General features: G+C 52.5%; 1 protein-coding gene across 1 annotated transcript in view; it reads left to right on the forward strand.

Annotated features, from left to right (window-relative positions):
* The first annotated feature begins 4,396 nt into the window (after window positions 1-4,396).
* The window catches only part of Adcy10 (adenylate cyclase 10), a 60,617-nt gene continuing 46,839 nt past the window's right edge, over window positions 4,397-18,174 (forward strand). The window contains exons 1-11 of the mRNA XM_047519805.1: window positions 4,397-4,765; window positions 5,197-5,402; window positions 6,288-6,392; window positions 7,351-7,389; window positions 7,476-7,619; window positions 8,909-9,114; window positions 11,365-11,458; window positions 12,859-12,947; window positions 15,385-15,576; window positions 16,948-17,066; window positions 17,304-17,380. Of these exons, the coding sequence (XP_047375761.1) occupies window positions 5,255-5,402; window positions 6,288-6,392; window positions 7,351-7,389; window positions 7,476-7,619; window positions 8,909-9,114; window positions 11,365-11,458; window positions 12,859-12,947; window positions 15,385-15,576; window positions 16,948-17,066; window positions 17,304-17,380 (1,213 nt within the window). The 5' untranslated portion in view covers window positions 4,397-4,765; window positions 5,197-5,254. The remainder of the gene's footprint in view (window positions 4,766-5,196; window positions 5,403-6,287; window positions 6,393-7,350; window positions 7,390-7,475; window positions 7,620-8,908; window positions 9,115-11,364; window positions 11,459-12,858; window positions 12,948-15,384; window positions 15,577-16,947; window positions 17,067-17,303; window positions 17,381-18,174) is intronic.

Here is an 18,174-nt window from a genome sequence, read left to right on the forward strand (position 1 = left end):
AGTAGCTGAAACAGACCACAGTCAACAGCAGAATGAACCAACACTTTGCGGTGTAATCAGGTGATCGAATTTCAGTACACTAGTGAAAATCAACAATTATTGACATAGACACAACCAAGGATGAATATCAAGACATTGGCAGGGGGCAGAGAAATATGGTATGGTTTCAATAATTTAAAGTTTAAAAACTGGTAAATAACTATGGCATCAGAGATCAAGAGCAGCCAGGCACAGTGGCCTCTAATCCCAGAGACTTGGGAGATTGAGGCAGGAGGATCACAAATCAAGGCCAGCTTGGGCAACTTAAATGAGATCCTGTCTCAAAATTTAAAAAAAATAATAATAAAAAGGACTTGGGGATGTGCCTTAGAGGTAAAGTGACCCTGGGTTTAATTCCCAGTATCAAAAATCCATCAATCAAGAGAGAGGCTGCCTAAAGGGAGCATGGCATCGAGGTGCCCTGGGAAGGGCTCCTGGCACGCTGGCCACGTCCTCTTCCGCAATACAAATGGGTGTCTCGGGGTTTGTTCGCTGGATAGTAATACAGGCTATCTCTTATGATCCGTGCATTTCCTACATCTATGTTATGCTCCAATCAAAGGGTTTTTCAAAGCATTAATTTGCAATAAATATAGTTTTTCAAACCGTAAGCTATGCAATTGGATTTTTTTCTTGACCATAAAACCAAATAGCTTTATTAAAATAGTTAATGATGTGCTTCAAGGTGGCCTGAATTTTCTAAAAGCATCGCAGTTTTCCCATTACAGGGAACTGAACCCAGGGGCATTCCACCACTGAGCTACATCCTTTTTATTTTGAGACAAGTTCTTGCTAAGTTGCAGAGACTGGCCTCAAATGTGGGATCCTCCTGCCTCAGCCTCCTGAGTCACTGGGATTACAGGAGTCCACTTGATTTTGTTAAAAACTCTAAATAGCTACCTGGACGTGGTGGCTCATTGCTGTAATCCCAGTGACTGGGGAGACTGAAACAGAAGGATCACGACTCTGTTAGTTGCCTAGGCAACTTAGACCTTGTCTCAAAATAAAAAACAAAAAGGGCTGGACATGTAGCTCAGTAGCAAAGCACTGGAGTTCAATTCTCCGGAACCAAAACAAACAAACAAACAAACCTCTAAATAGCTATTCAGGAGGCAGAGGCAGGAGGACCACATGTCTTAATATGTGCAAAACCCTGATTCAATCTGTAGCACCAAAAAAAAAAAAAGTTAAGATCTTGGTTTAGTACATTACTTTTCCCTCCAGATATTTTTAAAATTTTGTTTTCCCTCTCAATCTTATCAAGGTAAAATTCACGAATAAAAATTGTACATTTTTATGGTATACAATATGATGTTTTAATATATGTATACATTGCAAACTGATTAAATCAAGGAAATCAACACACCTATCACGTAGCATATTTATCTCTTATTTGTGGTAAGGGGCTGGGGAGATAGCTCAGTTGGTAGAGTGCTTGCCTTGTAAGCACAAAGTCCTGGGTTCGATCCCCAGCACCGAAAAAAAAAAAAAAATCAATTTTTTGTGGTAAGAACATGTGAGATGGGGATTTTCATGTGTACAATGCATAAATAACTACAGTCTCCATGCTGTAGGCTAGACCCGTCTAACTGAAATGTACCCTTCGACCAACATCTTCCCATGCCCCTGCCCCACCCCAGTCCTCTATGAGTTATACATTTTTAGATCCTGTGTAAGCGTGAGATTATGCAGTATTTGTCTCTCTGTGCCTGGTCAATTTCACTGAACATAATATCCTTCAGGATCATCCATGTTGTCCCAAGTGACAGAAGTTCCTTCTTTCTTAAATCTGAACAGTATTCCATTGTTCCTATATACACAACGTTTCCTTTATCCATTCATCTGTCAGTGGCCACTCTGTTGGTCAGCTTTGTGTCACTGTGACAAAAATACCTAACAAGAACAATTTAGAGGAGGACGTTGATTTGGGCTTATAGTATCAGATCTCCATGGCCACCAACTCCATTTCTCTGAGTCTGAGGTGAAGCAAGAACAAGATGGCGGAATGGCATGGTAGAGGAAAACCACTCAGCTCTTGGAAGCCAGGAAATAGAAAGGAAGGTCCTGGAACAGATGTAGTCAAAGGCCATGTCCCCCAGTGATCCACTTCCTCCACCTATGCCCCTCCTGCCTACATTTACCACCCACTAATCCATTCAAATTTTAATCCATTAAATGGAGTAATCCACTGATGAGATTATAGTTCTCATAATCTGATCATTTCACCTCTGAGCTTTGCTCCCTGAGATGTCATGTGAACTTTTTGGAAGGTGCTTCATAGCCAAACCAAAACAGCCACTTAGGTTAATTTCCTATTTTATCTTTCAATTATATCATTATCAAAGTCCTCCAGCATGCCTATGGAGGCTTCTTCTGAGTTGATAATGAAACATTTCCCAATATCATTTAGTATGATTGTTAACCAGCTAATAGTATTTTTATCATTTCTATAATTTTGTATTCTACTCACAAGTCTATGAAAAATTTGGTCAAATGCTTTGTTCGAGTCAAGATACACTTTGTCTACAACATTCTCATGATTTAAAAGTTTACTAGTCCTTCAAAAAATAGAAAATGAGTCAGTCACAATGGGCCATAGTCCCAGCTACTCAGGAGACTGAGGCAGGCGGACTGCTTAAGCCAGGGAGCTGAAGGCCACCCCAAATAACACACTCCATTGAGAGAGGGGGTGGGGGGAGAAAAGAAAGGAAAGGAGGGAGGGAGGGCAGCTCGCTCCCGGCAGAGTCCTGCCGACCCCTTCATCCCTTCCTTCTGAAGTCGGTGCTCACGTGCTGCTGAGCCCGGTGACCTTGAGGCTGCTCGCAGATGCCCGCACCTTCTCCTGCTGCACCCGTGGTGCGTTGGTACGTTGGTCCGTGTACTTTCCTGCCTACTTGAAATGAGGTGCGTTCCTGTCACATGCTTGGGTCAGTGTCGTGAGCCAAACGTGTTACTGCTGGGAGGAGAGTGGGTCCACCCATTGGGCCTGCTGTCCCACTGCCTTGAGAATGTCCTGTTCTCAGGAGAAGGGCCAAGAGAAGGGCCCAGAGTGAACGCAGCCACTGAGGAGAGCCCGGAGACCGACAGCGCCCGTGGTTGGAGCAAGAAATAAACAAGAAATAAGCCCTGAGGCTTGGGTCAGGTGTTAGTGGGGCGTGACCTGGACGACCTTGGCAGACGTCTTGTCCCTACGGCCTCTGTCTTCCAGAAGCCCCCGTAGCCTGGTCTTCTGAAATGCTGAGAAGCAGGCTCTACCCTGGGTCACATCTGCACAGGGCCCATGGTCCCCATGTGCTCAGGAAAGGAGGCCCTTGTGCTCCCCAGATGACAGGAGCCCTCTTCCCTCCCGCTGGCCCGTGTACGGCACAGGCAAGAGCCGCTTTGGCCAGGAAGGGCGACCTGGGTGTTGGAGTCTCAGGTGTGCCTTCTCGAGGGTTACCAGCTTTGCATGTGATCGCCAGGGTGGAACTCTCCCTGCTACACCTTACTAGTTAGCACCTTACTGCTTAAGCCACCTTTAAAAAAGAAGTTCAGCAATAGTTGTCATACTTTTTGATTCTCATGGCAGAGAAAACTGAAACAAGTGTGGATTTTAAACTTGGTCCTTATTCCTCATTAGTCTCTTTGCCCTCAATAAAGCCAAAGAATCCCTCTGAAGTTTTCTTAACTTAAACTTCTTCCCTAAGTCTAAGCTGATTCTGGACATTGAGTTTCTCTCATCTTTTTTTTCTTTCTTTCTTTCTTCTTTTGTTCTGTGGATCAAATCCAGGGCCTCATACATACTGAGCACATGCTCTGTCACTGAGCTATGTACCCGGCCCCCAGTTTTCCTTTTTAAAGGTTACCAAATATCTAACATGTAGTACTCATTTTTAGAGGTTTCTCTACATTCTGAAGTTTATCCATGAAATATGCTAACATTTTCCCTGACTTTGAGAGAAATTGCTCAACTGGGGAGACTGAGATAGGAGGATCACAAGTTCAGCCTCAGCAACTCAGTGAGGTCCTAAGCAACTCTGTGAGACCCTGTCTTAAAATAAAAATAAATAAATAAATAAATAAAAAGATCTAAAGTCTGGGAATGTAACTCAGTGGTAAAGCCCCTCTGGGTTAAATCTCCAGTACCATCCCACCCCGCCCCTGCCAAGAAAAGAATTGCTAAGGGCAGGGGATGTAGCTCAGTAGGTAGAGTGCTTGCCTTGGAAGCACAAGGCTGCGGGTTCAATCCCCACCTCCGCAAAAAAAAAGAAAAAAAGAATTGCTTCCCTTAAGTGCAAGGAGCATATGTGGTGGGTGGTCTTACTCTTTCCTTCGAAGCCGGCATCCCGATGTGAGCTGCTTCTGGTTGAAATTACTAACCGGCTCCTGCCTGCTGTCCAGGATGAAACTGAAAATAGCTGTTTTTCTTTTTCTGTGGTAAGTTTCCTGGTTTTCAGAAACTGGTTTGCTCTGGAAAAGCCGGAGCCCTGGTGGGGCCCTGGCCGGCCGGGAGGTTTTCCACTCTCAGGCCCGAGAGCTCCTCTTCCAGCAGTTCACCCAGGAGCCCGCCCCCCTCAGCGCGGACGGGGCGCCCAGGCCTCTGCGTCCGGCCACGCTGCTCCCGCTCTGTATCCCACCCTGACCTGGACTCACTCAGCCGCTCGCCTGTCTGTAAAGCACTGCTGTTCATCTGCACAAACAAAGCCCACGCTTCCCGCCGCGGAGACACCAGCGGCTCGCCCACTTGGTAATGGTGGCTGCCGGGGCTTGGAGGGCCAGTCGTGTGCCAGGGTCTTCCTTCTGCACAGAAAGGGGTCCTCTGGAGGGTGACTCCCCGACTCTGCCACTGTCACCACCGGGCATCTGGATAAGCAAGCCCAGGTGGGAGCAAAGCCGGCGAAGAGCAAGCCATAGGCCGGCGCTGTGGCCCGCCTGTAATCTCAGAGGCTCGGGAGCCGAGGCAGGAGGAGCACGAGTTCAAAGCCAGCCTCAGCCATGTAGCAAGGCCCTAAGCAACTCAGCGAGTCCCTGTCCACATAATGTAGAAAGCAGGCTGGGGATGTGGCTCGTGGTTACGTGCCCCTGGGCCCAATCCCCAGTACCCCCCAAAATCCAGAAATAGGAAAGTGAGCCAAGGAATAGGTCAGACTCCCTCCGTCCCCCAACCTTTCTTTCCAGAAGGCCTATTGGAGGACGGCTTCCTGTCACCCGGAAGTCCTGGACACTGGTGGTGACCATGGCCACGCGAGAGGAGGAGCCGCAGGACCGGGCCATCGTCAGGATCGCCGCCCACCTCCCAGACCTGGTCGTCTACGGAGACTTCTCCCAGGAGCTGCCCTCGCTGGACTCCTTCGACGGAGTCCTGATGTTCGTGGACATTTCAGGCACGTGCTGACGGGGCGGCACCAGGAGGGTGCACACAGCTGCACAGGGCTGCGCCCTCTCTGGCCCTCCTCCAGGACACAGGCAGCCTCTGGGCTGGGCCTCCTGTCCTCCCCACCCCGCTGCCAGCCGTGGGCAGGGCTTCCCACTCCCGTCTCACTGACTCCTGCCCAACCCCACTCACATCCCCATCAGTGTGACCTCAGAGAGGATCCCCTACGTGTTTACATCTCAACACTAAACCTGCCTCCTCTTCAAAAGAGTTTGAAATTCCTGTGTTTTCATTCCCTTGGAAAGAAAGTTCTGTTCCCAGTTAAAGGAATTTCGGTCATCACTGTGCAAATTGAGAGTCTGAAAGAAAAAGCCATCTGGAACCTCTCCCTGGCCCCTAAAATAATGAACACAGATAGAGGAGGCTGCCTGTGTGACAGCTGACCAGCCAAAAGACCGTTAAGAAGCTCTGAGCCAGGTGCGGTGGTGCATACCTGTAATCCCAGCAACTCAGGAGGCTGAGGCAGGAGGATGGCAAGTTGGAGACAGCCTCAGCAACTTAGTGAATCCCTGTCTCTCTCTCTCTTTCTACCAGAGATTGGCATTTACCACTGAGTCCCATCCCCAGCCCTTTTTTGTATTTTATTTAGAGACAGGTTCTCACTGAGTTGCTTAGGGTCTCACTAAGTTGCTGAGGCTGGCTTTGAATTTTTGATCCTCCTGTCTCAGCCTCCAGAGCTGCTGGGATTACAGGTGTGTGCTCCCGCTCCTGGTGAGGCCCTGTGTGGGGTGCAGCTCAGCGTAGAGTGCCTCTGCGTTCAATCTAGCCATCTTCTGCATCTTCTGGCTCTGCTTCCTCTGAGCAGCCAAGAAAACCAGCCTCACTTCTGTTTCAGGTTTCACGGCGATGACCGAGAAGTTCAGCACAGCCATGTACATGGACCGCGGGGCCGAGCAGTTGGTGGAGATCCTCAACTACTACATAAGTGCCATCGTGGAGAGTAAGTGTTCCCACGGGGCTTCGGCTGGAGCGTGTTCTGACTCATCGCTTCTTCCCTGTTGTTCCCTGTGGTGGCCGATGCAGCTGCCTAGCGCGCTTCCTTCTCCCCGACTGTCCTCTGAGGCAGCAGGAGTGCGGACACCCCACACCAGCACAGACGCCCCAGGGAAGGTCAGCAGATCCTGCTCAGACTCGGCACTTTCTCAAGTTTTAAAAGCCAGGGTCAAAAGCCAGGGTCCGTATAACCCGAAACAAGAGCGTGCAGCGGTAGCCGGGGGCTGACCCCAGGCGCGGGCGCTGTCTCCTGACGGTACATTCCGGAGCCCCTGGCAGAGTCCAGTGCCCTGCCCCCTCCACCAGTGTCTGGGCTGCAACGTCGCTCTGTTCGTGGAGGGAAGGCTCCCGTGGGGCGCTCTGCAGGCCCGCAGTGCCTGCCATCCGGCTCCGAGTGCCCCGCCGGCCCTAAGGCCCCCGCCAGGCCGCACTTCCGGCTCCCGGCAGCACCATCGGGCCTGATTCCTTTTGCACCGGCTGAGCTCAAGAACTCTCAGCAAGTCCATGGCGATAGCCAATGCAGAGGGAAAATGTCCCTCACACCACAAAGTCTAAACAGAGCAGAAGCGGGCAGTGACCCATGCCGACTGATCTCCCCATTGCTGCATCCTCTGCTCGGGGGTCCTGTCACCCGGCTCACATGTGGGCACACAAGCCCACCTGGGGAAGCCTTCCCTTGTCCCCAGAGGAGGGTGGCCGTCCCCGTAGGCACAGAGTGGAGCCCTAAGGCCGTGGCCCAGCGTGCTCCTTCTACAGCCTGGAGGCCCCAGTGGGTCTGACGAGAGGGTGTCCTGAGAGCAAGGCCCTCCCAGCGGCTGCGCCTGGGCCGCTGCACTAGGCGGGAGTGACCCGGGCCCATTCGCCAGTCGGGAGCAGTGCGCTGACCTCCTGCCCTCTCTCCTCAGAAGTGCTGATGTTCGGAGGAGACATCCTGAAGTTTGCAGGTATGGAGGACGGGCGGGGCCAGCGCACACCTCACAGAAGCACTGACCTCCAGACAGGCCCCACGCCCCGCGTGTCTCTCCCAAAGGTGACGCGCTGCTGGCCCTGTGGAAGGTGGAGCGGAAGCAGCTGAAGAACATCATCACCGTGGTGATCAAGTGCAGCCTGGAGATCCACGGGCTGTTTGAGGCCAAGGAGGCTGAAGAAGGCCTGGACATCCGCGTCAAAATAGGTGAGCGCCTGGGCAGCCGCGGCTGCGGGGCAGGCGGGACCAGGCTGGCTCTGGAGGCGAGCGCCCGCCCGCAGACTGTTCCGAAGGCAGCGCGCACGTGCACCCCGGAGCAGAGGGCCCTCGTCAGAACCTCTGCAGGCGTCACTCTGTCCTGCTGCTTCTCGAGACCCAGCAGCATTGCGCGCAGCCGAGGGTGGCTCGCCACTGCGGACTCAGCAGTGACACTGCCCGCTTCTGAGAATGATGTGCAACAGAAGCTTGTGCAGGCTCTAAGGTCAGACGCAGGGCGGCTGCGGACATGCCAAGTCATTCTGACCGTTGTCCCCAGGTATGAGGTGCAGGCACCATCGTGCCACTTCATGGGCGAGGAATGAGATTCTGGGTGCAAATGAGGAGTCACAGCTAGAGCAATCTTAGCGTCCGCCCGACACAGCTGGGAATCCAGGATTCTCGCTTCAGAGCCGGTGGGATGATCTCGTCAGAGGTCATCCAATGGGCTGTTTCTCAACCTGCTTTAACCTCTGCCCCCCTCTTTTTTTTTCTTTCTTTGGTACCAGAGATTGAACTCAAGCACTCCACCACTGAGCCACATCCCCAGCCCTATTTTGTATTTTATTTAGAGACAGGGTCTCACTGAGTTGCTTAGCACCTTGCTTTTGCTGAGGCTGGCTTTGAATTTGTGATCCTCCTGCCTCAGCCTCCTGAGTCACTGGGATCACAGGTGTGCGCCGCCGCACCCAACCCACCTCTGCTCCCTTTGCTGTTATTTTAAATTTCCAAATAAATTACATTTTTTTTTTTTTGTGGAAAAAGAAATACCTCTTTGTTTTCCAAGTTAACACCCAGAGAGACTGACCCGTAGCCTTTCTTGAGAGCAATGGGGGCCCCAGTCCTCAGGACTTCTGTCCCCTCCCCTCTGGCCATTGTCTGAAGTGGGACTCTAAGATTTCATTTTAGTTAAAGCCTCGATCTCTGATAAAATTAAAGTCCTCCCCAAATCAGGACTGTTAGGTAAATATGTGTCAATAAATTGGAGACAAGGGGGATTGGCGGGGCATCTGGGGACCGCAGTGCCACGGCAGGGCTCATCCTCGTGCTGCCCTGTCTAGCGTTGAGGGATGGGGCATTCTGGAAGGCCTGAGCCTGGGGGCACTCTGATCCTGACACAGAGTGGTAGAGGGGAGGTTCTGCCTGAGGTAGGGTCGTCAAGATTCTGGTTTCTCCAACAGCTTGTGCTGCTGGGGACAAACCCAGAACTTGTGCCAACCTGTTGCTCGCCCGCTTGCCAGGGCTGGCTGCCGGCCACATCTCCATGCTGGTCTTTGGAAATGACACACGCAACTACTTTCTGGTGATGGGTCAGGCGGTGGATGATGTGCGCCTTGCTCAGAACATGGCGCGGATGAACGATGTCATTCTGTCACCCAACTGCTGGCAGCTCTGTGATCGGAGCATGATTGAAATTGAGAGGATCCCAGATCAGAGAGCCGTGAAGGTAGGCGTGACGTTGCTGCCTGCAGAGCGCCCTGCCAGTCCACGCCAGAGTTGAGTTGCCAACGCTCCTGGGCTGCGGACGGGCGGCGTCAGTCTGGGCTACGCTGAGTGGGCTTGGTCCAGGAGCCGGGCTGGCCAGCTGAGGAAAGGCCGGCTGTACTGTGGGTCGCTAAGGAGGTGGAACTGGGGGATCACGCTCCTCGGCGGGGGCAGGGGATGGTAAGTGGCCTTGCTTAAGGAAGGATCTGCTTTACCTACCAGCGGAGGGGTGGTTTTGAGGGCAGCCATTGGCCCTGATTGTCACTGCCCAACACACTCCTACCCAGGGTGAGGCTCCCTGGGGGAGGACGGGAGGCAGGTGGTGGCAGCAAGGCCACGGGAGGGAGGACAGGGCTCTACCTTGCCCAGAGCTCTCCTTGCAAATGGCCAGTAGAGAATCAGGGCTCTGAAGACAGACGTGGCGGCACAGGCCTGTGATCCCGCAGCAGGAGGGGAAGTGCAAAGCCCACCTCAGCGTCAGTGAGGGCCTGACTCAACGTAAAACATGAACAAGGGCGGGGATGTGGCCGCTGGTTAACACCCTAGGGTTCCATCCCAGTACCCTGTGCTCAGAGAGAGAAAAGGGAGGAAAGCGGAGCTGCCAGGCAAGGGCTGCGTGCTGTGCGGAAGGAGGGAAGACGGAGCCTCAGGGGATGAGGGCCCAGGTGGGAGGCGCTGGGCCAGGGCGTCCTTCCCCAGCCTCCCCACCAGACCCATCCCACACTCCTGCAGCGCACACCCACGCCGGGATCCAGCTGGCTCAGGAACTTTCACACCTTCCAAAATGGTTTTAATTTTGAATTGATTCTAGGCTTTCAGAGAAGTCGTAGAAATAGAGTTTGCACACGGTCCTCCCCCAGCTCCCCACTGTCGTGTTGTCTTTGTGGTGCTGGGGAGTGAGCCCAGGGGGTTCCACCCCTGAGCTGCACCCCCAGACCTTTTGGTTATTTTGAGACCGAGGTGCTCTAACTTAGTTGCCCAGGCTGGTCTCCAACTTGCGATCCTCCTGCCTCGGCCTCCCAAGTCACTGGGATCACAGGTGTGCGCCACAGGTGCCTGGCAAGCTTCCCCTACGTAGACATCTCACATGCAAGCCCAAACGCGGAAGTCAGCGTGGGCACAGTGGTGCTCACCGACATCCTTGCTGGGGTGTGCAAGATCTCCTCTTGTACCTGCTTGTTCTTTCACTCAGCTTCCTGCAGTCTGTGACAGTTGTTCAGTCTTTCCTGGTCTTCTGTGACCTTGACACTTGGAAGGTACTGGGCTGCTAGTTTGTTGAGTGCCCTGTGTTCAGTTCTGCCCGATGTTTTTCACTGTCGAACAAGTGTATGCGTTTGGGGGCAGGGAGGGTAGAATGCTCCAGAGGCTGAGCTTGGTGGTGCACATCTGTGGTCCCAGTGCCTCAGGAGGCCGAGGCAGGAGGACGAGGCCAGCCTCAGTAACTTAGAGAGACTCTCAGTAACTTAGTGAGACCCTGTCTCAAAATAAAAAGTAAAAAGAACTGGGTATATAGCTCAGTGGTAAAGTCCAATCCCCAGGGGCTGGGGATATAGCTCAGTTGGTAAAGTGCTTGCCTCATAAGTGCAAGGTTCTGGGTTCAATCCCCAGTACCGCAAAAAGGAAAAAAAAAAAAAAAAGTGTAAGCCCCAGTACCAAAAATATCAATAAAACTAAGAATTCTTAAAAAAAGGAAGATCTCAATGCTCAGTATACATACCCAGATGCACAGAGGGCCATTCCAGGGGACTAACCCTTATATCTTTTGTTGTTTTTGCGGGGGTAAGGGGATACTGGGGATTGAACCCAAGGGTGCTTTACCACCGAGCTACAGCCCCAGTCCTTTTTATTTTTTATTTTGAGACAGGGTCTTGCTAGGTTGCTGAGGCTGGCCTTAAACTTGGGTCCTCCTGCCTCAGCCCCCGCAATTGCTGGAATTGTAGCAGGCCATGGTGCCTGGGGGAACATTGAAATCTTAACACACAGTTGGAGAAGCCGTTGGGATTTTCTCTGGAGCTGGCGACTGAACCTAGCCTCTCACACGGCAAACACGTGCTCTCCCTGACCTACGCCCCCAGTCTCTGAATTTTTTACTTAAATGTTCAGTTTTATAAATTAAAGATCTTTTGTGTTTAAGAACGCCAATCACTATTTCACGCCTAGGGACCAGATAACCCTCAGAACAAGCGAACGCTCCTCCTTTTCTTTTATTCAGGTTAACTTCTTAAAACCACCCCCTTCTTTTAACTTTGAGGAGTTTTTCACGAAGTGTATGACCTTCATGGATTATTACCCTGGTGAACACAAAAGTAAGTACCCTGGTGTGGGCGACCCCTGGCTGTGGTCGGTAGGGTCTGTGCACAGCGCACCGGCTGGGCCCGCGAGGCTGCACTCCTCAGCACAGCGCCTGGTCCTCCCCAGCCACGGGGGACATGCTTCTCGTCCCCCAGAACAGCGGTTCTGAGCAGCAGCCCCTCCCTGGGCATGGAGCCCCTTCCTCTTCTTCCAGGCCTTTGCCCAGTTTCCCTCGATGAAGGAAAAAGTAAACCTCTTTGAATCCGACCTAACCCTGACAGCTCCCCCGTCCTGAGGCCAGTCACCCAGGCGGCACCGGCTGAGGGCCTGGCTGTGTTCACTGCTCCTCAGTCTTCTATTTGTTATTTATTTTAACTGTTTAGAGGCTGGGTGGGCTGGGTTGCTCTGGTCATCTCCACCTGGGCTCCAGCGATCTCCTGCTTGGGCCTCCTTAGCAGGTGCGACGGGCACAGCCTCGGCTGAGCTCCTGACCTTGGCTCCCTGCCCTCAAGCTTCTGCCCTCTTCCCCGTCTGGTCCACCTTGACCGCCAGTAACACCCAGCTTCATGGCTTCCTCTCCAGCCTCACCCTAGGTGGTTAATCTCAGGTTATTCTTTTTCTTGACACTGTTTCTCCACTTCTTTGTCAAAGGACAAAATTACAACGATTTAGAGATTATTATCGACTGTAGTTTGCCAGTTTAGAATCAAGCAACACCCTATTCCATAAAAGAGAATAAGTGTCCTGATGAGTGGAGCCAACTGTAGTTGGTTTTGTAAAGAGAAAAGGGCTCACGGGAGCAGAAAGGATAAAAAACCAACTGGTCATTTCAGAATTACTTTCCTGGAGAAGCAGAGACAAGGAGACGGAACAGAAAAATAACCGGTAGCATCAGGTTGCTTCAAGTTTCCTTTCTGTGTGTACGGATTAAGCAGAGGGAATTTTATTGTGCCATTTGAAACTGGTTTGCTGGGAGATTTTTCCAGAAGGTCAGATACGCAATCAGTGTCAGCTTGGGGACCTGGAACTTCATTGAGAGTGTTCCCTTTTGACTTTAGCCTGGTCTGTCAGGGTCCCAGGCAGGAGCTTAGTCCAAAACAATGCCTCCTGTTGTTTCCTTCCAGTCACCAGCCTGAGATCAGAGGCCAACCCCACTCTGATCCTGCTGTCCTTGCATCCTGACTCCATCCTCCTCCCTGGTGACCCTCCTGCCCCTTACCATCCCCTGTGGCAGTAGCTTTACATCAAGTTCAGAGGCTCCCGTCCTCCCCAAGCCCCAAATCATAATGACAGTGAGACCAGGGCTTAGAGCTACATGCAAATGAATTCCAGGAAACCTGTAAGCACCCTGGAGTTCCCTTGGCCTGGGGAGCAGGCCTCCCTTGCTGAGCCGCCCCTCCTCCTGCCCTCCTAGACTTCCTGAGACTTGCCTGCATCCTGGATTCCGATCCCAAACTGGAGATGTCCCTACAAAAGTATGTGATGGAAAACATTTCAAAGCAGGTATTTTCATAATTGAATTTTTTGGCTTTAGAGATGTCAGAGATCTTGGACAGTTGAAAAGAATAAATAAATAAATAAATAAATAAATAAAACCTAGCAGCTACTAAAATGATCCAGTGGATTGAGGACATTCTGTATATGTAGATGACAAATTCAAAATACATTGCTTAAATCAGGACCCTACTTGGCGGGGGTACTTTGGGTGTAGCTCTGCGGTGCAGACACTCACGTAGCTTCTGCAAGGCCTCGGGTTCAGCCCCAGCATTGCAGAAACAAAGAAGGTACAAGCGGCCTTATTCACAGCTCCACTATGATAACAAGCATCAACCAGAGGCCAGCGCAGTGGCGCATGCCTGTAATCCCAGAGACTCGGGGTGCTGAGGCAGGAGGATCCCGAGTTCAAAGCCAGCCTCAGCAACTTAGGGAGGCCCTAAGCAACTCAGTGAGATCCTGTCTCTAAATAAAGTACTGAAAAGGGCTGATGGAGTTCAATCCCCAGTACCAAAAAAAAAAAAAAAAAAAAATTAAAAAGAGCACCAACCAGGACCGTGTTGCCTTATGTAACTGGGCAAAGAGCAGGGACTGCAAGAGGTGACGCAGGAGCACAGGAGCACCTATCCTGTGCGCCCCAGTCTCTTGCATTCCTTGTGAGATTTAACAACGTAGGTAGTTAGAGCACTTTAATTGCCCTGGCCTCTGAGCCTCCCTTCCTTAGACCTGGACTTTCAAATACATTAAGCCATGTCAATCATAACTAACTCTCAGCACCCACCACATGCCAGTCACTCTGCCATGGCCTTTTTTTATTTACTTAGACACCAGGGATTGAACCCAGGGGCGCTTTACCACTGAGCTACATCCCCAGCCCTTTTTATTTTTTATTTTGAGACAGGGTCTCGCTGAGTTCTAGAGGCTGGCCTCCAAGCAGCTGGATCATAGGCGTGCACTGTCATGCCCAGCATAACCCCATTGTATTTGTGAGAAAACTGATGCTCTAGAGATTATAAGAGGTGGTGTTAGGGTTTGGACCCTGGTCTGAATGAGTACCATGGTTTTGGCAAAGGCTATGCACCGTCCTAATGTATGTCTGTTTTAGTGGGTTTTTTAAAAAATTTTTAATTTTTTTTATTTTTACAGACTGCATTTTGATTCACTGTATACAAATGGGGTACAAGTTTTCGTTTCTATGGTTTTAATCCTGTCAAAATGCAATTGTGTCCTACAGGAAATTCTTGTAAGACAAGCTTGACCTGCGGGTAGGGGCCTTCGTGGTGCATGGAGGTCGGGCTCACCGTCCGGGGTCAGCCCGCAAGGGGTTGGGGTGGAGGGGGCAGAACAGCTCAGCAGCAGGAGACCCGCAGGCTGAAGAGAGGGTCTCTGCCTGCAGCCAGGGCGGGAGCAGGAGCTTCTGGGGACAATCCCATCTCCACCAGCCATCCTCAGTCAGTCAGGCCAAGCAGGGGCCCCTAGAATCTCCCGCCTAGCGGTCAGTGCTGGTGCCTGCAGTTGCCCAGCCCTTGGGAAAGTCACTTCCTGCACCGTCGCCATCGCCCCAAAGGACGTAAGAAATCATGCTCTGTTAGCCGCGACCGGCTGAGAGCAAGGTCTACAGGAGGGATAAGGGATAAGGGGTGACTCCCAGGGAAAGGGTCGCTCGCAGGGTGATAATGAACAAACACCTGGCGAAGAGCAGCCAGATGCTGCGGTCCCGACTTCCAAACCACACCCAGGACTCCATGCTCCCTGTGGGTGAGCTGCCGCGGACAGGGGCCAGGACGCGAGTGCCGGAGCCGTGCGGAGTGAAATCTGCAGGTCTGGGTCCTCGTCTGCTGCGTCTTCACACAGGACCTTGGGAGAATTGTGTTACTTCTCTGTGCCTCTGTGATCTGATCTGTAAAATGGGAAATATAAAACTGACTTTATTTTGCCTGAAGATAGAGTGGATGTAATGTAGAAATCTTCCCGAAGCCACCAGACTATGTAAAGGCTGAATTACACATTACCCTTTTTGTTCTTGGAGGTGCTGGGATGGTCCCCAGGGCTTTTTACTTGCTAGGCAAGAGTTCTACCACTGAGCTACATCTCCAAGCCTGAGCATGATATTCTTATCCTACCATTAAAAAAAAGAGAGGTCAAAAGAACAGCACTTCTCCTCCTATCGTGAGTTCTCAGTGGCATGCAGGAGCTAGTAACTGGGGCGATGGAGTGCTGGCTAAAAATCAGCAAATGTGCAAACCCCACCTTCAGAGTCGGGAGCTTGCCATTTCCGACAGCTCAGCTCCAGCTGGCTGGCTCTGCGGGGCTGTGACGGACGGCTTCAGCTTCCTGGACTCTCAAGAGGCTGCTTTCCTCTCTCCAGGGACAATCTGGGTGTGGGACGGGGGTGGCGCTGTCAGGAGGGATCCATCGCTGCAGAAAGTTGCTCTCTACCCTGCAGATCGACGACAAACAACTTGGGGGTTATTTGTCTGAGCTTCGCCCAGTGACGATTGTGTTTGTGAACCTGATGTTCAAAGAGCAAGACAAAGCGGAAGTCATAGGCTCGGCCATCCAGGATGCCTGTGTGCACATCACTTCTGTCCTGAAGGTCTTCCGAGGCGAGATCAATAAAGTCTTCATGTTCGACAAGGTACACATGAGCTAAGGGGTGGGAAGCGGCCAGCGGTTGAGGTTAGGGTGCGTGGCCAGCCGGCTGGGGAGCTGGAGGGAGCAGACAAGTGGAAGTTTAACCTCGAGATGTCAGTGTCTGTGTGAGTCGGAGCAGCTCACACGTGGACGTGGCCCTTGCTGGCTCCGGGCAGTGCTCCCGGTACTTGGCGTACATGAACTCCTCTCCTCCTCGTGACCGCTCCAAGCCATAGGTGCTCTTGTCATGGTCCCCGTCTTGTAGCTGTGGCCAGGTCTCACTCATGCTCACGTGGGGACTGTGTTCACACCCACCGGGTCTGCCTCCCTGGTCCGCTCACCATGCTCAGCTCTCTCCTGCTCCTTTGGCTCCCACCTACTGCGTCATGCGATTCTCAGGATCTAGGTCCCAAGCCTAGTGACCTACCTGCCCAGGAGCTGGTTTCCAGCGGTGCCCGCCTGCCGCATCGGCATTTCCATCCGTGGTGGGGAGGAAATGGCTCCTCTCCAGCTCTCAAGTGCTCCTGCAGGGCCCTCAGTCGGGCACTTAGTTTGTTCTCTGTTCTGCGGTGAACAGATGACCGAGAAGGGGTAGTGAGAGTTGCCTCCCTATCTGCAGAGCACAGCGCTTGATCGGCACATCTGCTCGCTCGCTCTTCCAATGAGCACTCAGCGGGCCTTGCGTTGAGGCAGCCGCAGAGAGTGGCGCTCTGCCCGCGGGGCTGGGCGGGGGCGCCCACTGGGCTGTGGGAACTCGGAGGGAGTGCTCGGGCCAGCGGAGCCCTCCAGGGCGTTCGGTGTTCCTTAGGAGGATCGGAGAGCACAGGATCTCGGGAAAGTCTGTGCGGTCTCGCAGGCGTGGCCCCCAGGATTCTGGGTGACCCCAGTGAGTCCCTGAACAGCTCTGATCCTTGGCTCACTGCCTGCCTCTCCTCTTTTTTTGTTTTTGAAGGAGTCTGGCTGTGTTGCCCAGGCTGGTCTCTAGTTCCTGGGCTCAAGCCATCCTCCCTTCCTCTGCCTCTCCAGCGGCTGGGCCTGTGGGCCCACATCACTGTGCAGGGCTCCATCCAGAGCTGGGAAGGCCGATTTCTGATCGCAGAGCTGGACCAGCTCTGTGCTACCTCTTACGTAAACTTACAATTTGTGGCATGAGACCTTGGCCACGGGACAGCGTAGGCAGGGGAGGGTGCCCAAAGGGCTCCTTACCACTGGCCACCTCGGGAGCAAGGACTCAGCAAGGGCTTGGGAGCTGAGTGACATTCACTAGAGGTGGAACCGATGTGAGAGGAAGCAGGAGCGAGTCCCACCCAGAGACTGAAAGTCGCTCCAGGGATGCAAGTCCAGTGCCAGCGGGTCCGCTGACTCTCCCACACAGGGCTGCTCCTTCCTCTGCGTCTTCGGCTTCCCAGGGGAAAAGGCTCCCGACGAGGTTTCGCATGCTTTGGAGAGTGCCGTCGATATATTCGACTTCTGTTCTCAGGTCCACAAGATCCAGTGAGTGTTGACCCTGATCCCACCAGGGGTCCCTGACCCTTTCTTTGCAAAGACCCTGGAACAGAGGAGGAAAGGAACTGGGCCAGTCCTGTGCCTCTGCCCCCTCCCTCTGGGGGCGTGGCCTGCTGGGCCCCCTTCACCACGCCCTGCCCTCCCCGGGTTCCCTGGGCTCTTGACGTTCTTGAACCTGACTTTCTGTTAAGGTGCTCATTCTCTGTCTCCCCCCCACCATGCCAGCACCGTGTCCATCGGCGTGGCCAGCGGGATCGTCTTCTGTGGCATCGTGGGGCACACCGTGAGACACGAGTACACGGGTGAGCCCTGGGCGGCAGCGCGGGGGTGGGCGCGTGTGGCCCTCAGGGGTCTGGAACCCACGGGCGCCTTGCCCTCCAGGAGCTCCAGGTCTGCAGAGCATGCACCTTGGGGCCCTGAGGAGAACAGGAAACGAAGGCGCTGCAGGGAGGAGCGGGGGCCCTGCGGGACCTGGGGCCTTCGTGGTAACTCCCTCATTCCTGGAACAGGTCAGGACCCCTTCTTTTTTATTTTTTATTTTTTTTTTGTGGTACTGGGGATCGAACCCAGGGCCTTGTGCTTGCAAGGCAAGCACTGTCGGGGTTTCGGCCGGACCCCTGGCCTAGGTGTGGCAAGGCCAAGATGGCGCCTGGCAGGATGCCAGTGTGGTTGAGTGTAGCTAGCTTGTGCGCAAATCTTCTCCTAACTGCTCCCACTGTGGTATATTTAACAACCCTTCATCTAAAAACCACGGAGAAACCTTTTCTATGGTATCAAGAAACGTTCGAGCTGTTTTTACTTTTAACGGAGTTCCGTGATTTTTCAGCAGCTCTCTGAGAGGCTGTTGCATTCTAATTTTAGACAGTTCTGTTCCCATGGTTAAATTTCACAACACTAAGAGCTAATCCAAGTACAAAAACAAACCACACAACTAACACAAAAATAACACACACCACACAAACAATCTGGTACCACTGCATCTACCTATGTAGACTCAATTTTGCTGGGTTCCCTACCCTGCACTGCCGGACTCAAGGTCTTGAAATGAATATCACTGACGGACTCAAGGTCTTAATATGAATAGCACTGACGGACT

Source organism: Sciurus carolinensis, chromosome 12 (assembly GCF_902686445.1).
Source record: "Sciurus carolinensis chromosome 12, mSciCar1.2, whole genome shotgun sequence".
NCBI lineage: Eukaryota > Metazoa > Chordata > Mammalia > Rodentia > Sciuridae > Sciurus > Sciurus carolinensis.